Here is a 21,688-nt window from a genome sequence, read left to right on the forward strand (position 1 = left end):
CACAAAGAATAAAGTTAAACAATCAATGCTGCTGTATTCCAAGAGAAAACTACACAGTGACTCCAAAGAGAGAAGCAAAATGATACTAAGCGCCAAAGATAACAGTAAATTGCTACAGATTACCAGCATTAGGTCCTGGGGAACAAAAAAGTCATAATTGTAACAATTTAAATCATTAGGGCTCTAGAAAGGAAATAAACGTGTTACAAATTGTATTTGGCCTGAGCTGGGTATCGATGCGTGCAGACTGCAGAGTTTGAGAGCAATGACGGGAAAGAGCTGTTGGAACGGATCTTGTGAGACACACCGGACATGCTGCCGTCCTCTACCTTTGTACACCTCATGTAGAGGCAATGGGGAGACCGCCAACATCGCCTTCCTACTGCTGCTCTTGGGAGGAGGATGAAGAAGAGGATCAGGGGCAGAGGACACGCAGTTAGTGAATAGCCAGGGAGGAGATATTGAGCGCTGCAGGATGGATGGTCGCCCTGTCACCTTTTCTGAAGAGGAGGGGAAGCGGAGTTTATGCAAGTGATTTCTTAATAAAAATTAATCTGCTTCCATGCTATTCAATGTACTCGCACTCAAATACAATGTCTCTGCTCGGGTGCAGACAAGAGCGGCGAATTTTGGAGCCTAAACATGAATTTTTGCATTTCTTGCCAAAATCCACTATGTGTGCCTGTACCCAAAACAAGGCAATGTATTTGGGTGCAGGCACATCAAATAGCGGAGGAAAAGCAGATTCTCAGCCTGAATTCTGGGTTTAACTTAAGTCGGGGTCGATGTTATGCCTGAAACACATGCATTGTGCTTTGTTTGCAACAATATTAAAGAGGATCTAACCCCCAAAAATTATATACAGTAAACGTATTCTTAAGTAAGCAGTTGTGCAAATGAAATTCAATTTAAAGGGGAGGTTCACCTTCAGAACATAGTCTAAATTTTAATAGCCCCAGTCAAGAAACAGTTGTGTAATTTATCTTTTCATTATTTTAAATGGATGGTTTTGAAGCTTCAGACCATATAAGCTGTGGATCGCTGTTGCTTAAAAGGCTCTCTCCTCTGCTCTCTGCCCCCTCTCTGGAATTCCATTCTGCCCATACAGGAAGCTGACACTGAACTGGTTACTGTGCATGCCTGCCCTCTCCTGCTTCATTTGCATTTCACTGATCCTATTGGTTAAATCTCGCCATCCGGGGGCCTGTCCTGATGGCACACTGAATCAGAAGCATTTTTTAGAGCACTCCTTGATAAAAATCTAATCGCTCAAAATTGGGAAAAACCATAAGACCTTATCCATGGCTTCAACCCCCAAACCCTTGGGGGTGAAGTGCAACAAGTATATAGAAAAGTTTTTCGAGAAACTACCTGAAGATGCTGAGAAGCCGAAGGCTCCAATATGGCAGACAGAGAACCCAAGCCACCGCTCCAATGAATGCCATACCAGCAAATACCACTCCAGATCAGCAATCCCTCCATACACTACTCTCCGATCTACCTAATAAGTCTGATCTAGCAGAGCTTCTTACGGACATCGACTTCCATAAAACAAGAAATAATTGCACTGCAGACGTAATTGATGAAACTCGCAATTAAGTGGACCTCGCTAGAATCGGAGCAGACCGTTCTGCAAGACAAAATGACTCAAATAACGGCTAGAGTCGATAATTAGAACTGGCAAGTGTATAAGCTGTGGAGAGCAATGGAGGACGTGGAAAATAGGAAATGGCGGTGTAACATACGGATCAAAGGATCCTCGGAAGATGTGAATCCCCCTGAGGCCAGTCAACTTATGGAAGACCTTTTCCGACAGCTTCTAGGCCTTGAGAGAGACATACCAATTTGGATTGATCGGCTTCATAGAGTGATGTCAGGCAGACATGGGAAACCCAGGGATGTTCTGTGCTGCTTCCACTATTTTATTTAGAAGGAAGAAATTCTCCGTAAAGCTAGGGAAGTCTGAGAACTGAAAATAGAAGAAGACAAAATAGAATTATAACAGGATTTGGCATACTCTACTATCTTGCAAAGCAAATTCCTAAAATAGATTACAGGAGTATTGAAATCTTGCAAAATCATCTACCGCTGGGCCCATCCACCAGCCTGACATAATGGGGCCTGGCTTCACCTACGCGAACCCACCAAGGCCGGCCGCTTCTGCTCAGCTCTAGAAATCGCAACCCTGGACCTCACGGATTGGTCTCAATACGCATATGGATCTCAGATCACAACCAGGGAAGATGGCTGACCGCTTTATCTGCCTCTCAACATTTACTTTTATACCCTGGAACTCGGACGAGTCCCACAAAGACAACTTTCCTTTCAGAAAATAGATAAAACACGGCACTAGTAAATTTGCCCACTAGTGGCTTTACCTCATTTTTTTCTCATTTTGGTAAATCTGGACTTAAATCATTACTGCATTGCAGACTCTTTAACATTGTTCGATTTGCCTGCTGTTGCTTAGTTGAGACTAAATTATTGTGATCGGACAGTAGACTAGAACTTCCCTACTGCAGGAAACTTCTGCCATCATTCCTAATAACTACTATGGTTTAACATTCTATTTAATTGGTTACCTGTTATAACCTCTACTGTAAAGTTTGATGTGATCTACTTTATAACATTCTAGGTAATGTTATTCAGACGCTGTACCAACACTCATTCCTGTAAGGGTAAGGCCACACGAGGATATTTGGGGAAAAAGTCGCTCAAAAGACGAGGCGATTAGTCGCCAGGCGACAAAATCTCCCCGAATCTCCTCATGTGGCCTTACCCTAAAGATGTTACACATCTAAATGTGAACAGATCTTAAGCACTACGGGTCTCATATAATCTCACAAACAATTAGCACTGATCTAGGGACTCTGTCATTTAGTAGAGATCAAGTTAGCATTTGACTGCACAGTTAACCATATATTCTCTATTGCAGAGAACACTTGCTTTAATTTGCCATAATTGCTATTTTTTAACATGACACTGCTTAAAGAGGTTACAGGTTATCATCCCTGGTACAAAGGTTAAATCGATACACTCTATAAATGTCTGAACCACCCAGCATGTATAGCGCATTGAACTTTACGATGATATGTATATGTTGAACTTGTATATAATTTGCACAGTTTATGTATACGAGGATAGGAAGATAGTTTTACGCACCCCGGATCTTAATCAACCACACGACGAAGTAGCTTACCTCCAGACATTTTAATAGACAAGGCTAATATCCAAAATATTCCCCTGACAAATGAAACTATTGGCTCCTAACACTAGGGTGTACCGGAGCACTACTACGATCAGATTGCTCCCAGATACACAATCCCCTATCACGCTCATCATAAACACATTACCATGTGGAGGCAACTGCACTGTCTATCCTCTGTAGGTTGAAGCTTGACAACTACTTCATACTCATCTATGAAGAGGGGATCTCTCTCATCCTCACCCTATTCTTCAACTCACTGACTTTTACCTAGTTTCTTAACTTTACCTCCCCCTTTTTCCCCTCCCCCCTATTTTTTCTTTACACTAGAATTGACTACACTATCTGAGCAACTTAAGCAATGCAGACATATCCATGGCTTTGAACTTAAAGGAACAGTAACACCAAAAAATATAATTGTGTTCAAGTAATGAAAATATCATGTACTGTTGCCCTGCACTTGTAAAACTGATGTATTTGCTTCAGAAACACTACTATACTTCATATAAACAAGCTGCTGCTGAGGAAATTGAAAAACAGCTATATGGCACAGGTTAACTAATGGATAACAGATAACACCATTAGACAGACAGAGCTTATTTGCTATGCAGCTTATTTATATAAACAATAGCAGTGTTTCTTAAGCAAACACAGCAGTTTTACCAGTGCAGGACAACACTGCATTATATTTTCATTACTTTAAAACATTTAAATTTTTTGACGTTACTGTTACTTTAAATACGAAATTCCCTAAATGTGGGCTTTGGAGACTAAACGAGTCAATACAGGCCTCACCTTTTTTAGTGTATCCCACTCACTTTTCTGACAAATGGCTAAAAACCTTTCAATCCTCAATAATCAGATTTATTTGGAAGAGCTGACCACCAAGAATGAAAACCACTCCTATATTTAGAAGCAAGATAGAAGATGGCCTAGTACTTCCAGATTGCATACGATATTTGAAAGCTTCAACACTTGCCAGAATAATTGACTGGTCTCATCACCTAGATAACAAGGACTGGGTAGAAATCGAACAACAATCTACAGCCACACATCTAAACCATTTGCCCTGGATAGATAAGGTCCACTGGAGGATATAATATGATTCTCACCCCTACTGAAATGTACATTAGCAACATGGGACTACGTGAAAGGGAATCCCAAATTTACTTCCTTTCCTTCACCACTCACCCCTATCACCAACAACCCGGCATTTCCCTAAGATCTTAATCCCAATGCTTTCAAAGAATGGCTAATAGATGGCCACTTAAAATGTGTTTATATCATGGAGACTTGCCGCCTTAGGGGTACTTGCCGCCTTAGGGGTACTTAGACAGGCCACATCCAACAACACTCTGCAAGAATTTCAATATTATCAACTCAAACATTTTTACAGATACAGCGGAAGCGGTAGTAAAATAGGGAGACAGCTAACCCAATTTGAAAGCCTATGTCACAGTTATATACCTCCAAAACAGGTGATATCTATGATATATGAAATGCAAGATTCAGTGGGTGGTAGGAAAGAATTGTTCTTTATAAAGGCATGGGAACAATATCTTGGACTGGAAATTTGAGAAGAACGTCAAAAAAAGGATATTGCCCACTTACTATTTAGCTTATTGTGTAGATGGTATTATACTCTGAACAAATTGAAATTGATCTATCAAACAGCAAGTTATGTATGTTGGAGATGCAAAGCTGAGACTGGCATACTCCTTCACATTTTCTGGGAGTGCCTCTTTCTCACAAACTATTGGTTAGCAATTCTCCGGATGTGTTCAGACACTAGATTGAGTCGTAACTAACTCCTCGGAACAGGTCCTCTTGTTCTGGGAAGGGGACTCTACAGAGAATGTACCCGACACAACTTTAGAAAGCCATTTATTTAATGCAGCAACGTTACTTAACCCCAGATTGTGGAAATCTTTCACTGCTCCCAAGCCTAAAGAATGGATAGATAAGGTGAACGAAATTGCAAAATTTGAGGAATCATCCTCATTTACAGAAAAACAACAGACCAACTTTAGGGACACATGGTTACGTTGGTTTCTGTTTAGGTACACCACTGAATACAAACAACTAATGAGCTCTTAGGAATGTTTGAAGAACAATGCTATCAAAACCTTCCCATCTGTTTATTGGAGAAAGTTCTGTGAATATGACAGCATTAGATACTTACTTTACAGCACTTAACACAATTGCCTTAGGATGCCTTTGTTAATATATTTGGATGATCTCACATTCATTGTTAAATCCTACATTTACAAATCATCTGATTAGTGCTATGTACTACTGTTTCCCCACTCCCCCATTCTTTTTTCTGTACCCCTGCCCCATAACAATCTGACCGATAAATAAAAATATATTATACAAAAAAAAATCTTGCCAGTCAATCCCATCAGACATGCAAATGAAACAGGATAAGGAAACATGCACAGAGACAGTTCAGTGTGAGTTTTTTTTGTTCCCTTGTTCGGCTGCCTGCCATGTCTTGGCCTAGGATATCCCATACAGAGAGAGTTGAGAGCACAGAAGAGGGAGCTTTAGCAGGGCTGATCCATGGTTTATATGTAGCCTCAAAACTGAACATTAAAAATAATAAAAATAATTTGCAAAAATGTTTTTTCTCACAGGGGCTAGTCAAATGAAGAATATGGTTTAAGGTGAACATCCCCTTTAAATTCATTTTCTAATGAGGTGCTTTCTAATGTTGTGGGTTTTTTATACAAGTAAGGAATCTCATTGAAACTATATGTATTTGGTATTGGTGCACGCTGGAGATTATGGCTCAGACAAACCATTCTTAGTAGAAAATTAAGAAACCCGAGAGCCTGTTTATCATTGTAATTGTTCTATATTCTGCACATTAGCATAAAACTGATCAGTTTATGTATACCTCTGTAAAAGGCTCAGTTACAGAACAAAAGGTAACTTTGCCTTCAATGTATACAATGTAAAATGTATACAATATATGTATAAGGGGCAGAAGACAAAATAATTTAGAGCAGATGAATTGAAATTAATTACTTCTTTCCAATGCAGGATGTCTGGCTAAGAGAAACCAGTGTGATGGAAACATTTGCCAAAATGGGGGGACATGTGTAAACCGATGGCATGGTTACTCCTGTGAATGCACTTTGGGTTATGGAGGCAAGAACTGCGAACAAGGTAACTCGTTATTTTTGTTCTTGTTTAAGTGAACATTAATTTTTACCACCATGCCACAATTTGGCTCCATACTTGAGTGTTTGCATTTTTTTCTTTATGTTTAGAAAATAACATCTCATTTGCTTTATACTTTGTTCCATTATTATATATTACAGAGATGCTGTTTCCGTTACATTTCCTTGGTGATGGTATTGTATCATGGAAAGGACTGGTACTGCCCCTCTCTGTACCATGGAACCTTAGTTTTATGTTTCGTACACGCCAGGCAGATGGCTTTTTATTGCAAGCACATGATAAGCACAATTGTTATGTCACACTACAGGTAACCTTTAAATGGATGCTTAATCAGTTTGTTTACACAATTCCTGATTCTTAGCAAGTCAGAAAAAGTTTGAAAAAAATTATGGATTTGCTTTAATAAAAATGTTATAATTGTGTTTAATCTTGTATAGCAAGTTATAATAATTTCTTTAAGGGTACACCCCTTTTGCCCTTTTTAAACCATGCCCGGTCAAATTCTAAAAAAAAAACCTATACAGTATATCATTTATAGATGCTTCTAGCCTGCTATCCCAAAAAAGTAATGTTTATTAAAGGGAATGTTCACCTCGGGCCGTAGTCTGAAATTGAACAGCATTCCAGCCAGTCATACCAAAGACATCCAAATGGAGCAGGAGAGGAAAGGAATGTGCAGTACCAGTTCAGTTGTGAATTTTCTTATTTGGCTTTCTGCGTGTAATACAGTGAGTGTTGTTGGGGATCCCCTGCCTGAGGAGAAAGTTTAGTATCAGTGGTGCTTAGCTTATTTGATGTGTATCAAAAATGTAATATTTAAAGTAATAAAGGTGATTTAAAAAAATAAGGAGGAAGCTCATGTGCCATGTCAATGCCCCTCATTTGATGTGTGTCCTATACAGCCTATTGGCATTAAAGGGGTTGTTCACCTTTAACTTTTAGTATGATGTAGAGAGTGATATTCTGAGACAATTTGCAATTGGTTTTCATTTTTTAATATTTGTGTTTTTTGAGGTATTTAGCTTCTTATTCAGCAGCTCTCGAGTTTGCAGAATGAACAATCTGGTTGCTAGGGTCCAAATAATTACCTTAACAACCATGCATTGATTTGAATAAGATACTGGAATATGAATAGAAGGGGTCTGAATAGAAAGAGGAGTAATAAAAAGTAACCAACAAAGCATTCAGTGACCCATGTTTGAAAGTTAAAAAGTGTCAGAAGCAGAAGGCAAATAATTCAAAAACGATAAAAAAAATAATAAAGACCAATTGAAAAATTGCTTAGAATTAGCCAATCTATAACATACTAAACGTTAACTTAAAATGCATCGGTTAATAGTGCTGCTCCAGCAGAATTCTGCACTAAAATCCGTTTCTCAAACAGGTTTTTTTTTTTAATTTAATTTTGAAATCTGACATGGGGCTAGACATATTGTCAGTTTCCCAGCTGCCCCCCAGTCATGTGACTTGTGCTCTGATAAACTTCAGTTACTCTGTACTGCTGTACTGCAAGTTGGAGTGATATCACCCCCCTCCCTATCCCCCACTAGCGGCCTAACAACAGAACAATGGGAAGGTAACCATATAGCAGCTCCCTAACACAAGATAACAGCTCTCTGGTAGATCTAAGAACAGCACTAAATAGTAAAAATTCACGTCCCACTGTGGCATATTCAGTTACATTGAGTAGGAGAAACAACAACCTGAAAGCAGTTCCATCCTTAAGTGCTGGCTCTTTCTGAAAGCACGACCAGGCAAAATGACCTATGATGGTTGCCTACACACCAATATTACAACTAAAAAAAAAATACACTTGTTGGTTCAGGAATTAAATTTTATATTGTGTGAATTATTTGCAGTGTAATTAAGAAATAAAAACTACACAATGAAAGTCATGCTGTCATGGTACTAACAAAAATGTTAGTACCATGATTTCGGCAAGATATTTAAACTCGCGTGACATGTCAAAAGCCCCTTATTTAACATGAATCTTACACTGCCTATTAGCATTCTATAACTGTAGTGAATTTAAAATCAAGATGACAAGAATCAAAATTATAAAAAATAAAAAAAATTCTGACGGGCTATTCAAATTTGAACTATTGTCTGAAGGTTAAAATCCCATTTAAGAGATCGTTTTAATTTTTACCTTGTTTTTTAAATTTGTGCTTCTCAGGGAAAGTTTTCTTTTGTCTAACTATTGTCTGTGCAGGGTTTTGTTATAAATGCTGGAGTTTTTTTTTTTTAATACAAACATCCTCCTGTGTCTAAATCCTTAGATGGTGTTTTGTCTGGTCAGAATTGCTTCACCAGATCGTATACTGCATTATTTATAGTCAGGTTAACCCCTCATGAATTTTGATCACCCTCCATACACAATGAACTAAATGAACTCATGTGCCTGTGCCCAAACTGCAACCTGCCATGTGTGGCCATGTCATCATTCACATGTTCCAGTGAGGTGTTCAGTAACCAAAAGCATAAACGCTGGAAGCCAACCACTGGACCTTGTCCAGTGCTCCTGATTCAGCTGTAGGTTATGTAGCATCATGCCTCTCTGTGTTCATTTATCTTATTTCTGTCCAGGCCCTCTAATACAGGCATATTAAAAAGTGAAGTTACTTGACAGCACACAAAGTAGCTACTTGGGGAATGTTTCCATTTGTTAAATGTGTCAGTCTCTTGTTTGCTATCTGTCAACAACGCTTTATGAACTCTCTATATTAGTGGGGATGGCTACAACAACCTGTAGGGTTGGGCAGGCACACTTTTGCTGAACACCACAGGCCACCTCTGAGTTAGATGAAGCATGTAGGACATCAGTTGGGCTGCCCAGTTATAGTGTAATGTTGGAACAAAATTGTATGTTTGATGAATACACTGCTGGCTGACTGACTTAATTGACTAGGCTTGTGTTTTGAATCATACATATTTGTATAAATCTTTTCTAGATGAGCGAGGGGGGACTCCTCTTATCTCTGTATAGCTCTGCTGGTCTCCGTTTTTCTTTATCTCTTCATCATGTGAAGCTGAATGATGGAATTTGGCACCATATTGCAGTAGAGGCTAAGAATGACCCTTTAGTGCCTGGCACTCCAATAGTTATTCTAAATGCTGACTATGGACAAGAACAGGTATAGTATTATTGTTTTACTTAGCTTAAAGTTAAAATAGCATTCACTTATGCTAAAGAATAAGATGACCTGCTGGTATTTTACATGCCAATAAACCCAGTATCTTTCCTAAAGGTGAAAGGCTATTTTCCAAATGACCTCTTAGGGATTACTGTTTCTATTCTCAATATTGGAGGTGTAATCATTGATGGCAGTGTTGTTCAGTTGGGATTTCGTGGATGTATACAGGTGAGGATACCAAATATATTTCATGGTTAATTTGCTTGTTGTCTTGTAACTGTTGCTGTGTTGCTTCCCTTGGTTCTTCATAGCATAGACTAATGCTTTCTACGCCAGCCCTCTCATAACACAACGTTATTCTCTATTTGTGCTTCTTTGTATCTATAAGGGCGTACGAGCAATGGGTTCCCTGCTGTCTCTGCTTAATGCAGAGACTCTGAATGCAGAAAAAGGTTGCAGTTTCCCTGACCCTTGTGACTCAAGCCCATGCCCTACACACAGCTACTGCAGGGATGACTGGGACAGCTACTCCTGTGCTTGCCACTCAGGTAATGAAACATATTGACTTTAAAAGTTCTAAATGCTAGACAGGCTAGAGAACACTGAATACAAGAACAGAAAGAGAAAAGCAAATCAAGCATTCATTTTAGTATCCTGCACACCAAAGTTGTGTGTTATGCATGTTTAGTGTTTATCATGCTATTCATTTATTTTTCATTGTTTATTTATAAAAAAAACTTTCTGTGCAACAAGAAGAGAGTATAAATGAAAAACAATTGACAACTGTACATTTACAAATTCTGGTACAGGGTGCTAAGAGGTAAATTTGAAGGTTTTTGCAAAAGTACCAAGTGGCTAGGCTGAATCTGTTCAGATACTGAAGAATACAGCAAAATCCAGCCACTCAGTTGGCAGCAGAGCAGATGTAGATAAGTTGTTGTAACAGGGTTAAAGTGTGGTGTCACATGGTGCAGAAAAAACATTCAGGGAGAAGTTTACTAGAGATCAGCAGTTGTGTAACCTTCTAAACTATAAAAGTAGTAACAGTGTCCTAACAAATCTGTAATATACCTAAAAGATGATACAGGTAGGCATGGGAGGGTAAGTAGGAGCAAAAAAAGATAACATAAGATAAGGTTGAGATAAGGGAGAGGGGTAATAAGGTATTTAGCGATGAAAGTCCATGCAGGGAATTTGAGAAGACATTTTTGTCATTTTCTTGACAGGATTCTATGGAGATAACTGTACAGATGCCTGTGAGTTAAATCCTTGCCAGCACCAGTCTACATGTGTCAGACGAACTGGTTACCCTCATGGCTACACGTGTGATTGTTCCTCGGGTTATTATGGAACATACTGTGAAAAAAGGTAAGTGAAAACAATGTGTTTACATCTAAGTAAATGAATTTCATACTGTGTGTATGGGTTCCTCTGGGTACTTAAGATTACCTCCCACTGTAACGGGTTTATTGGCTTCTGATTAAACTCATCTTATTAAAGGGATAATGTCATGAGAAAACATATTTTTTTTTCAAAACGCATCAGTTAATAGTACTGCTCCAGCAGAATTCTGCACTGAAATCCATTTTTCAAAAGTGCAAACAGATTTTTTTATATTCAATTTTGAAATCTGACATGGGGCTAGACATATTGTCAGTTTCCCAGCTGCCCCCAGTCATGTGACTTGTGCTCTGATAAACTTCAGTCACTCTTTACTGCAAGTTGGAGTGATATCACCCCCTCCCTTCCTCCCCCCAGCATCTTAACAAAAGAACAATGGGAAGGTAACCAGATAGCAGTTTTCTAACACAAGATACCAGCTCCCTAGTGGATTTAAGAACAACACTCAATGGTAAAAGCCAAGTCCCACTGAGACTCCTTCTGTTACATTAAGTAGGAGAGATAACAGCCTGCCAGAAAGTAATTCCATCCTAAAGCACAGGCACAAGTCACATGACTGGGGGCAGCTGGGAAACTGACAATATGTCTAGCCTCATGTCAGATTTCAAAATTGAATATAACAAAATCTGTTTGCTCTTTTGAGAATTTCAGTGCAGAAGTCTGCTGGAATAGCACTATTAACTGATGCGTTTTGAAAAAAACATGTTTTCCCATGACAGTATCCCTTTAAATGTGTAATGGTAAATAAGACTGTAAGCGCCACTGGTGTAGGGACTGATGTGAATCACCTTTGTAAGGCATACCATGTCCAGTGTCGGACTGGGACACCAGGGGCCCACCAAAAAACCTTAGACCAGGGGCCCACCCTCAGTATTATTTTTCTTCTCTTCACTTAACCTCTATTCTCCTGTTCTCTTTTCTTTACATACTATAATCTATTGTTCCATCTATTTAGCTCCTTTGTGCTCATAGAAATAGGGAATGGAATAGGCCATGGAACATGCCAAATGTTTAGAAACAGGAGGGCCCACTGGGAGTTTTCCTGGTATCCCGGTGGGCCAGTCCAACACTGAACATGTCAGTGATAAATAAATTATATTGGCTATGCCAAACATAGTAAGGAAAAATAAAAAGCAGATGAGTAAACAACAATAGTGCCAAACCACATAAAAATACTTAAGTATGCAATTCGGAGCCAAAATATGAGTGTGCCATAGGAACATGTAATTTATGTCACTACTTAGATAGATATAGGGGCAGATTCACTAAAGGGCGAAGTGACTAACGCTGGCGCAAATTCGCCAGCGTGACGTCATTTCGTAACTTTGCCAATTCACTAACGGGCGCTGGCGTAAATTCGCTAGCAAAGTAGACCTACTCTAGCGCTACTTCGCACCCTTTGCCAGACGAAGTTGCGATATGGCGAATGGGATGTAACTACGCTAATTCACTAACTTGTGCATTTTACTGAACGTCACCTCTTGCGCCAGACTTGCCTTCGCCACCTCAGACCAGGCGAAGTGCAATAGAGTAGATAGGGATTGCTTCAAAAATAGTTGAAATTTTTTCTAAATCCAAAAAAATGCTGGCGTTTTTTTTCTATTTTAAGGGTGATAGGCTGAAAAAGATCGTAAACTTTTTTGGGGGTACCCTCCTTCCCCCCTACATTTCCTAACATATGGCACCTAAACTATACAGTGGGCACATGTGTAGGGCAAAATAACAACTCTATTTTATTTTATGAAGGTTTCCCAGGCTTGTGTAGTGTAATGTACAGTATTTGCAGCTACATATACGTTCATTCAACTTTAACTTGGCGCCGTATGCAAATTAGGCATCGCTAGCGTAACTTCGCTTTGCTTGACGAATTAACGATTGCGCAAATTCGCTACCGTTCGCCTCCCTGAGCGCAACTTCATATTTTAGTGAATTAGCGGCGCCCTGGCGAAAATTCGCCTAGCGAAGGCGTCGCTAGCGAATTTTCGCTGCTTAGTGAATTTGCCCCATAGTGAGCTTATTTGCTTTTTCGCGACCTTTAGTGAAAACACCATTTGTGACATACCTCTAATTACCTCTAAGGTTTTCTTTCATCCAGGTCATTCTATATCTAGTATAAATAAATCTATAGCAAATGGACATGCTGAGTAATCATTCAAGTTGTTTCACTACTCATCTGAGCAGCTTCCTCAATTCAACTGACAATACTAATACTACTTCCATACTTGGAACTGAGAGCTAAACTGTTTGCTGCAGGATATTTTAATACACTTTATTCAGCTTTGTTCCTGTTTTTCAACACAGGCTTGATCAACCTTGTGCACGTGGCTGGTGGGGTCATCCTGTGTGTGGCCCATGTAATTGTGATGTTAACAGTGGCTTTGACTTAGACTGTAATAAGACTACGGGAGATTGCCGTTGTAAGGTGAGACCATGGTTTCAAAAACAATGTGAAACAAAGTTTAATGGAAAACACTTGCCCTGCAAAAAAAGGAGTTTAGGAGAATAAAGAAGGAAATGGCTTAAGTGCAGATTGTGTTGGAACGTAGACAGACACAATTATATGTATATGTCTAGCAAAGTGAAGAAGGACTAAAATCATTGCTTTGGAGTTCTCCTTTTCTTTAATCATATTTAGAAAAAAGACATTTGTTTTATGCTATCTTTTTTTTTTCTTTTCAGGATAGTCATTACCGCCCCATTGGTGCTTCATTTTGTTTACATTGTGATTGCTATGCCACTGGATCAATAAGTAGAACTTGTCATCCTGTTTCTGGGCAGTGTCCTTGTAAACCTGGAGTTATTGGGCAGCATTGTGATCTCTGTGACAATCCCTTTGCTGAGGTTACTATGAGTGGTTGTGAAGGTGAGGACATCTAAATTGCTGATTGTGTTATGTGGGGACAGAATACTGGGATGTGTTGACGTTTTTTCAGATTTGTTTGGTGTTCACTGTTTTTTGTTCTGTTAGTTAATTATGACAGTTGCCCTCGAGCTGTGGAATCTGAAATCTGGTGGCCAAGAACACACTTTGGGCTACCAGCTGCAGTATCATGCCCTAGAGGCTCTGTAGGTAAGCATCTCTTCTTGTTTTATTCTGCTACCTTTCGTCATATTTTTGTACCTAATTTATTTTCTTTGCCCCCCCCCCTTTTTTTTCCAGGAACTGCTGTTCGGCACTGTGATGAGCACCGAGGATGGTTACCTGCGGACCTCTCAAATTGTACCTCCAATGCATTTATACCTCTTAAGGGAATGGTAGGTAACATGCTGTAATGCATCTTCCTCGGCCTCTGCTTTTAACTTTATCTTCCTTTTCCTGTAAGACTGCATTTTATCTGTAATTTTATCTATAATGATCTATATATATGCAGGTATGGTATCCCTTATCTGGAAACTCATTATCCAGAAAGCTCTGAATTACAAGAAGGCTATCTCCCATAGAGTACAATAAAGCAAATAAGCAAATAATTTTAATATTTTAAGATAATTTCCTTCTTATTTGTAATAATAAAACAATACTTTGGAGGCTAACTAGACTGAATAAATTATATATATATATATATATATATATATATATATATATATATATATATATATATATATATATTTATTATTTTGGAGGCAAAACAATCCTACTGGGTTTATTCAATGTTTAAATATAATTTAGAGGACTATGGGGCAGATTTATCAAAATGTAGATTGCAGCCAAAGAAAAACTCACACACTTTCTGTTCATTCCTAAGACTATGGGGCAGATTTATCAAAATTTAGATTACAGCCAAAGAAAAACTTGCACACTATGGGGCAGATTCACTAAGGGTCGAATTTCGAAGTAAAAAATACTTCGAAATTCGACCCTCGAATTGAAATCCTTCGAATATCGAAGTCGAAGGATTTAGCGATAAATGTTCGTTCGATCGAAGGATTTTTCGTTCGATCGAACGATTAAATCCTTCGAATCGAACGATTCGAAGGATTTTAATCCAACGATCGAAGGAAAATCCTTCGATCAAAAAAAGTTTAGCAAGCCTATGGGGACCTTCCCCATAGGCTAACATTGACTTCGGTAGGTTTTATCTGCCGAAGTAGGGGGTAGGGAAAGTACTTCGACTATCGAATGGTCGAATAGTCGAACGATTTTTCGTTCGAATCGAAGTCGAAGGTCGTAGTCGAAGGTCGAAGTAGCCCATTCGATGGTCGAAGTACCCAAAAAATACTTCGAAATTCGAAGTATTTTTCATTCGAATCCTTCACTCGAGCTTAGTGAATCGGCCCCTATCTGTTCATTACTATGGAATTTTTAGAATAATATATTTAATCATTCAGCCAAATCGATGTTCATAATCAAATGGTAAACTCTAACTTTCACCCATAGATAAATATGATTTAAAAAATCCCATTAGATTGAATTGAAAGTGGTGAGTTTTTTTGTGGTAAGGTGTCTAAAATACAGAAAAAAAGCATTTTTTTCCCCCAGAAAACTCAATGTTCTCTGCATTCTGGGTAATAGATTCAATACCTGTAGTACATATCTATACACAAAATTCTGTTTTGCTTCATTATCATACTTTTCCTTATACATTTAGAGATATATCTGTAGAAATAAGTCAAATCAACTGGACTTGCTGTGTTTTTCTTGAAGACATTTCACCAGTCATCCAACTGTCATTCTCAAATCTCTCCGATCTTTCTGAAATAAATACCCTGGAATGTTGTATGTGGCAGACAATAGATGTTGCCCCCCACACCTCTATTCAAACTTGGTTTTTCAGTTTTTACATATATGGCTTCTTCAACACCTCTTTTGTATGAATCATTCTCCCGGTCTAGAATCTGGACTTGGCAGTCTTCAAATGTATGTCCTTTTTCTTTTAGATGTAGATAAATCGGAATACAATTCTGGATGAATGGTGAAATGTCTGTATGTGTAACAAATTATTGTAATTTTTTTTATTCAAACCATTAAACTACAAATTGCTCTTTTTAATATTATCTTAGCTTGACACAGTCAATAAGAACCTGTCGTTATTGGGATCTGCCCATGCACAGAAGGGATCACATGATCTTTTGAGTGCTATGCAAGAAGTGAAAACTTTTTTGGATAGTGATGTGCGCATATCTTACCGTATGTTGAGTGCGATTCTACAACAGCAGAGCCAAGAAAGTGGTTTCAGTCTTGCAGCAACTCAGGATGTTCATTTCACAGAGGTGACTTTTCCAGCATCTGATAATGCATGGGGCAATGTCATTGCCTATTGTTCACAGTTGGGCTGTAATAGTTTATAACATAATCATAAAATCAGTTTGAGTTATTTGTAATGCTAAATCCTTTTCTGTACAATTTGGTTTTGCAGAATGTGGTGAAAGCTGGCAGTGCGCTTCTTAATATTAGCACTAAAAAACAATGGGACAATATTCAGCTGTCTGAGCCTGGCACCGCTCTTTTGTTAAGGAACTTTGAAACCTATGCAAGCAGAGTTGCACAAAATATGAAGCAAACCTACCTCAGTCCATTTACAATCAATACTCCAAATATTGGTGAGTTTAAAAAATGCTTTATTCATCACCCCCAATTTTTTTTTTTTTATAGCCTTCAAAGTAGTGCTTGGCATCCTACAAATGTCTAGCTTTCCTAAACTTACATAGTTTAACACTGCTGTGGAGAACTTTTTACCTTGAGCAACTTGATAATTCATCTTCTTAAAGTGGGTTGTAAAGTGATACAATTAAAGGAAACTTTGGCCAAAATGCTTTTAATTTATTTGTTATTTGAAGCCATGTAAAATATAACACTTTTATATAACTCAATGGAGCTGAAAGCTCAGAAGCTTGCTCTCATTACTGCTGGGCCCAGGCAGATGAGGAGATTAGTCTCCCCAGAAATGATGTGAATCAACGGTGAGAAAACATACAAGCTGCTCCTGCTTTGGTAGGTTGCCTCCCAAGAAAATTTTGCTCGACTTTTGGTGTCCATGTGAGAATGGTAGAAGAACATGATAATGAATGGGGAGTTTAGGAAGGAAACTGCTCCTTATCTATAGATGTCATTATATGTCTAAAATCTGTGCCCACATATTAAATTTGCACCCAGACTGCTGGTCCAAATGGCCAGAAAGAACTGCTAAGCCATTAGAAAATCAATAAAATCAATAATAACTTTTAAGTGTATAAGTGGCTTAAAACAAAAAAATATATAACTGATCATTTGCTCAAATAAAGCATTTTAAGCAAGTTTACATTTTTAATTATATTCCCCACAATGGCCCCTCCCAGCATCAACAGTTTACCATAGTGCTCATAGTAACTGTTTTATACTTGTAAAGAGTGCATTGCATATCCAAATACATCATCCTAGTATATCTTAAGTGTAATCTTTGTAAATATGAACCGTGTTATGCCAATAGCTGTATAAAACCGCTTGTTACAATAGTATCCCTTTAACTGCTATCTTCTACTGATTTATTTTATATTTTTCAGTTGTCTCTGTAACACAATTGGATAAACTGAACTTTGCTGGAACTGTATTGCCACGATATGAGACCCTGCGTGGAATAAAGCCAAGTGATCAAGAAACTACAGTGATCCTACCACGGCCAAATTTCTTACCACATACTACTTATGGTACGTATTAATTGGACATGGCATTAAAGATCTAGTCACCTGGTTATACAGGACCCTGGCTTTTTTATGTACAGATAAAGTATGTTTTTTTTCTAAATAGTATATTTTTGAATAAAGATACATTTCTGTAATAGGGTATTGTGCTGTTTATGTATCTTGAAAGCAGAGAATAAAAAAGCCCAAAGCCCTGCTCTTCCAAATGCCATGGAGCATGCAACAAAACCCTGCATTCAGATAAAGTATTTGCCATATAATACGTCTCTATTAGTTCTGCCATTAAAATGTTATCCATGGACATCCATTTTGCAGAAATTGCAAAGACTTATATGATTGGGGATATCTGTGACAAACATCTCTGCTGTAAAGATACCTAGAATCTCGGGCATAAAGCCATGTATAAGCATACAGTTTTTTAAAACATTTTCTAAACAGTTACATAGTTTACATTGCATATTTTACATAGTATATTGCATAAGTAAAATATTGCCTTGCGATTTTAGACTATACATTAATATGTATTTGTGTGCCTGGGTTTTAGAGCAGATCTTGATAATTTTTTTTAAAAAAAAAGAGATAAAAAGTACCCCGCTAACTATCTTACTTGGCAGTTACTTATGTAATTTGTTTAAATACCTGTTAGTTTGAGGACTAAATATATTCCAGTGCAAACCCTGTGATTGTCATTAGACCAATCCCATGGATTGTTAATTACTAAAGTGCCGTGCTACAAATTCATTATATAATAATTAAGATTTAGACAATAGAAATTAATTGTAAATAAAGTGCAGTGCAACGGGGTACTTTTTCTTTCTCTGTTTTTTTTTGTGAATTAATAAGTACTGACTTAGGTCAGACCTCTGCTTCAATCTTAGGATAAACTATTGTGACACAAGTAAAGGGATCAAGTGTTTCAAGTGTTTCTTGATAATTTTTTAATTATAAAGTTTCTATGCTTAACTGACTTGCTCACTGTTGTATCATTTTCCAGCACCTTTTGCTAGTAAATATCCAGAAGATACAAATAATAACAGTAGAAAAAAGAGAGATAAGCAACAATGGGAAAAGAGGATACCGGGAGATAACCAGGCAGTGATTACTGTCATAATATACCATAGTCTTGGTTTACTTCTACCTCAAAGCTTTGATCCTGATAAGAGGAGCCTCAGGTAACCATAGAAAATGTGGAATGTCTATATTTTAGCCCTGTCTCTCATTGACCCATTATTTTTTTATTTTGACTTTTTTCAATGTCATCTAGCATGTTTTGTTCAATCACGTTCATATTTTGCTGTTAGGGTCCCTAAACGTCCTGTAATAAATACTCCTGTGGTCAGTATTAATATCCATGAGGCAGAAGGTGGAGCTTTGGATCAACCAATAACGGTGCAGTTTCGCTTGCTTCACACTCAGGACCGTTCCAAACCGATATGTGTTCACTGGAACCATTCTCTTCCGTGAGTAACTTCCCCCCCCCTCTCTTGCCCTGCAGTACACAGGACCCAATTCTTTACTTGGCTGAAAAAATCAGTTGTAAAAAACATTACTGGTGTACTCTTTTAAAAAACATTGAAGTGAAAAACATGAAAAGTATTGGGTAAACTACTACTTTAGGATAATGCCAGGCTGAGAAACAGCGCGTACACTGGCATCTGCCTTCTCCTGTGCCACTGTCTTAGCTCAGGTGCAGGCACATGCAGCAAACTTTGGCACCAAAAGGTGTGTTTTGCCAAAGTCCGCTCTGCGTACCTTCGCCCAGGCCAGCACAGTGGCTCGATGCAGTCACAGCAGAAAGCTAATGCCAAAGTATGGGCTGATTCTCGAACGAGAATCAGCCCCATAATTAGACTGTAAGCTCCTTCCTACTGTCTGTCTTACCACATGGCACTTTAGCTCTGTGTACTTTTACATATATTGTATTTGTTACTTGTTCTTCCGGGGGGGATTTTTAAATATTGTAAGAATGTATAACTGAAAATATTTACGGCAGTGTGTATACAGGAATTTGTGTGTCTTTGTTAGGGTAATCAGATCATAAGCTGGAGCAGGGATTGGTGTGAATGATTAAGGCATCTATGCAAAGCATTTTCAAAAAAAGAAGTTTTTCATTTCAAAATGTTTACTCTGCTACTCATATATTTCTCTTTCTAACCACACAGAATACAGCACCCTGGTGGTGGATGGTCAGCTCGTGGCTGTGAGCTTGTTTTTCGCAATGAGACACATATCAGCTGTCAGTGCCATCATATGACCAGCTTTGCAGTCTTAATGGATATGTCGCACCGAGAGGTAAAATATTTCCTGAAATATCTATATTTCTCTAGTTGGCCCTCCTGTCCCAGAAAGGCCAGTAATTCCCTCCTTGCTTACACACAGCATGTGGAATCAGTGCATATCATGCTGTTGGTAGGCCCAATACCATTCAGCAGTACTTACATTAGAGTAAAAGGCATGCTGTGCTAACTATTATTACTCCCTATGGCCAAAACGAATAAAGTGAGAGTAAAACGAACTACAGCTTCTTATAATTAATTCCCTAACCCTTAAGGTGACCAGTGTGGTATCTGGTTTTTTTCGCCCTTTCTCGAGGTGCTTTTGGCGCCACGTGCATCACGCCAGCGCCAATTCAGGACGCAGGCGTCCATTTTCTTCCGATGCGGGTGTCAAACCTTGGCGCATACATCAAAACTTTGCGACGTCATTATGTACGTTACGCATATGATGTAATGACGTCATAATCTGCACGGAACTTTTCAAAGCTGTGTCACACACCACAGAGAAGTGCAGCAAATATGCACAGAGTATATTACACTCTGCACCAAAGCACAACAAGACTCTACATCCAAGTGAGTTACCAGTGTGCCATAGGAGCTTGATAATAGCACTCTGGAAAGGTCAGATTCCCACAGGGAGCACATTCAGTCTGCCAAATCCACTAAGGGGACCACAAAAAGGGCAGAGAAGGTGATGAAATGCAAGGAAGTCTGAACAAGACTATTGTTCTGACTGTATTACAACAGAGGCAAGCTTAGATCAACCAAACAGGTTTTCTAATCATGGTCTACTCCACATAAAAATGACCGGTCATTACGATCCTCCGCCTTTCGCAATTCCAATACTGACCAAGGTTCATCGAGAAATAGCCCGCAATAGCAACAACCAGCGCGGCAAGCCAGGAAACCGCCTGCCTCAAAACCTATATCCTCATGACTCACCTCATCGAGAGTCCCAAGTAGGAGGCCGTCTAACACAGTTCCTCTCCTACTGGGAGACACATGTCACAGAACAATGGGTGCTACAGATCATACAATGGATACATAATCCCCTTCTCAGCCCCCCCCTCCAATTTGTTTTGTCTGTGCACTCCCCACTAAGAAAGGATGCATTTGATCTAGAGTTATCCTCTCTACTTCATCGCTCCAGTCCCAGAACCACCAAAGTTTTGCGGTTTCTACTCCACCCTCTTTCTAGTGAGAGAAAAAAAAAAGGCTCCTTCAGACCATTCCTCAACCTAAAAAGGTTAAACAAATTTGTTTCCAACCACAAGTTCAACATGGAGTCAGTGCGCTCCCCCATAGCCTTCATGGAAGTTGACAATTTCATGACTTCAATCGGCCTGCAGTATGCATACCGATTCATCCAAAATCACAGCCATTCCTTAGGTTTGCTGTCAGAGCCCAGTACTTCCAGTTCACAGCACTAACTTTCGGCCTCTGCATGTCCCCAAGGGTATTTACAAAGGTCTTGGCACCAGTTATGGCACACCTGCGACGCATAGGAGTGCACACCCTGCCTTACTTGGACGACTTACTACTGAGAGCTCAGTCAGTAATGCAGGCGACAACCAACACAGAGACCTGTCTACAAATACTACAAAAGCATGGCTGGTTAATAAACCAGCGCAAGAGCTCCCTCATACCATCACAAAAAATTAAATTCCTAGGACTAATGTTTGACTCCAAAAAACAAATGGTCCAGCTCACAGACGAAAAAATACAAACCTTAATCAGCAGTACCACAAGGACAGGATTTCTACAGCTACTCTGTTACATGGTAGCTGCACTGGAAGAGGTACCTTATGCATGGTTCCACATGCGACCCCTACAACTAAAATCACCAATATCTTCAGCAGATCATTCCCATA

The 21,688-nt window shown here is 38.9% G+C and overlaps 1 protein-coding gene across 2 annotated transcripts in view; it reads left to right on the forward strand.

Annotated features, from left to right (window-relative positions):
- celsr2.L (cadherin EGF LAG seven-pass G-type receptor 2 L homeolog) overlaps positions 1 to 21,688 on the forward strand; it is a 100,896-nt gene that overhangs the window by 35,934 nt on the left and 43,274 nt on the right. For both annotated transcript variants that reach the window (XM_018246553.2, XM_041582038.1), the window contains exons 9-24: positions 6,251 to 6,376; positions 6,532 to 6,698; positions 9,343 to 9,525; positions 9,640 to 9,753; positions 9,914 to 10,073; positions 10,752 to 10,893; positions 13,228 to 13,348; positions 13,606 to 13,789; positions 13,895 to 13,996; positions 14,087 to 14,181; positions 15,925 to 16,134; positions 16,281 to 16,464; positions 17,404 to 17,547; positions 18,536 to 18,713; positions 18,843 to 19,001; positions 19,704 to 19,833. In XM_018246553.2, the coding sequence (XP_018102042.1) occupies positions 6,251 to 6,376; positions 6,532 to 6,698; positions 9,343 to 9,525; positions 9,640 to 9,753; positions 9,914 to 10,073; positions 10,752 to 10,893; positions 13,228 to 13,348; positions 13,606 to 13,789; positions 13,895 to 13,996; positions 14,087 to 14,181; positions 15,925 to 16,134; positions 16,281 to 16,464; positions 17,404 to 17,547; positions 18,536 to 18,713; positions 18,843 to 19,001; positions 19,704 to 19,833 (2,399 nt within the window). The remainder of the gene's footprint in view (positions 1 to 6,250; positions 6,377 to 6,531; positions 6,699 to 9,342; positions 9,526 to 9,639; positions 9,754 to 9,913; positions 10,074 to 10,751; positions 10,894 to 13,227; positions 13,349 to 13,605; positions 13,790 to 13,894; positions 13,997 to 14,086; positions 14,182 to 15,924; positions 16,135 to 16,280; positions 16,465 to 17,403; positions 17,548 to 18,535; positions 18,714 to 18,842; positions 19,002 to 19,703; positions 19,834 to 21,688) is intronic.

This window comes from Xenopus laevis, chromosome 2L, assembly GCF_017654675.1.
Source record: "Xenopus laevis strain J_2021 chromosome 2L, Xenopus_laevis_v10.1, whole genome shotgun sequence".
Taxonomy (NCBI): domain Eukaryota; kingdom Metazoa; phylum Chordata; class Amphibia; order Anura; family Pipidae; genus Xenopus; species Xenopus laevis.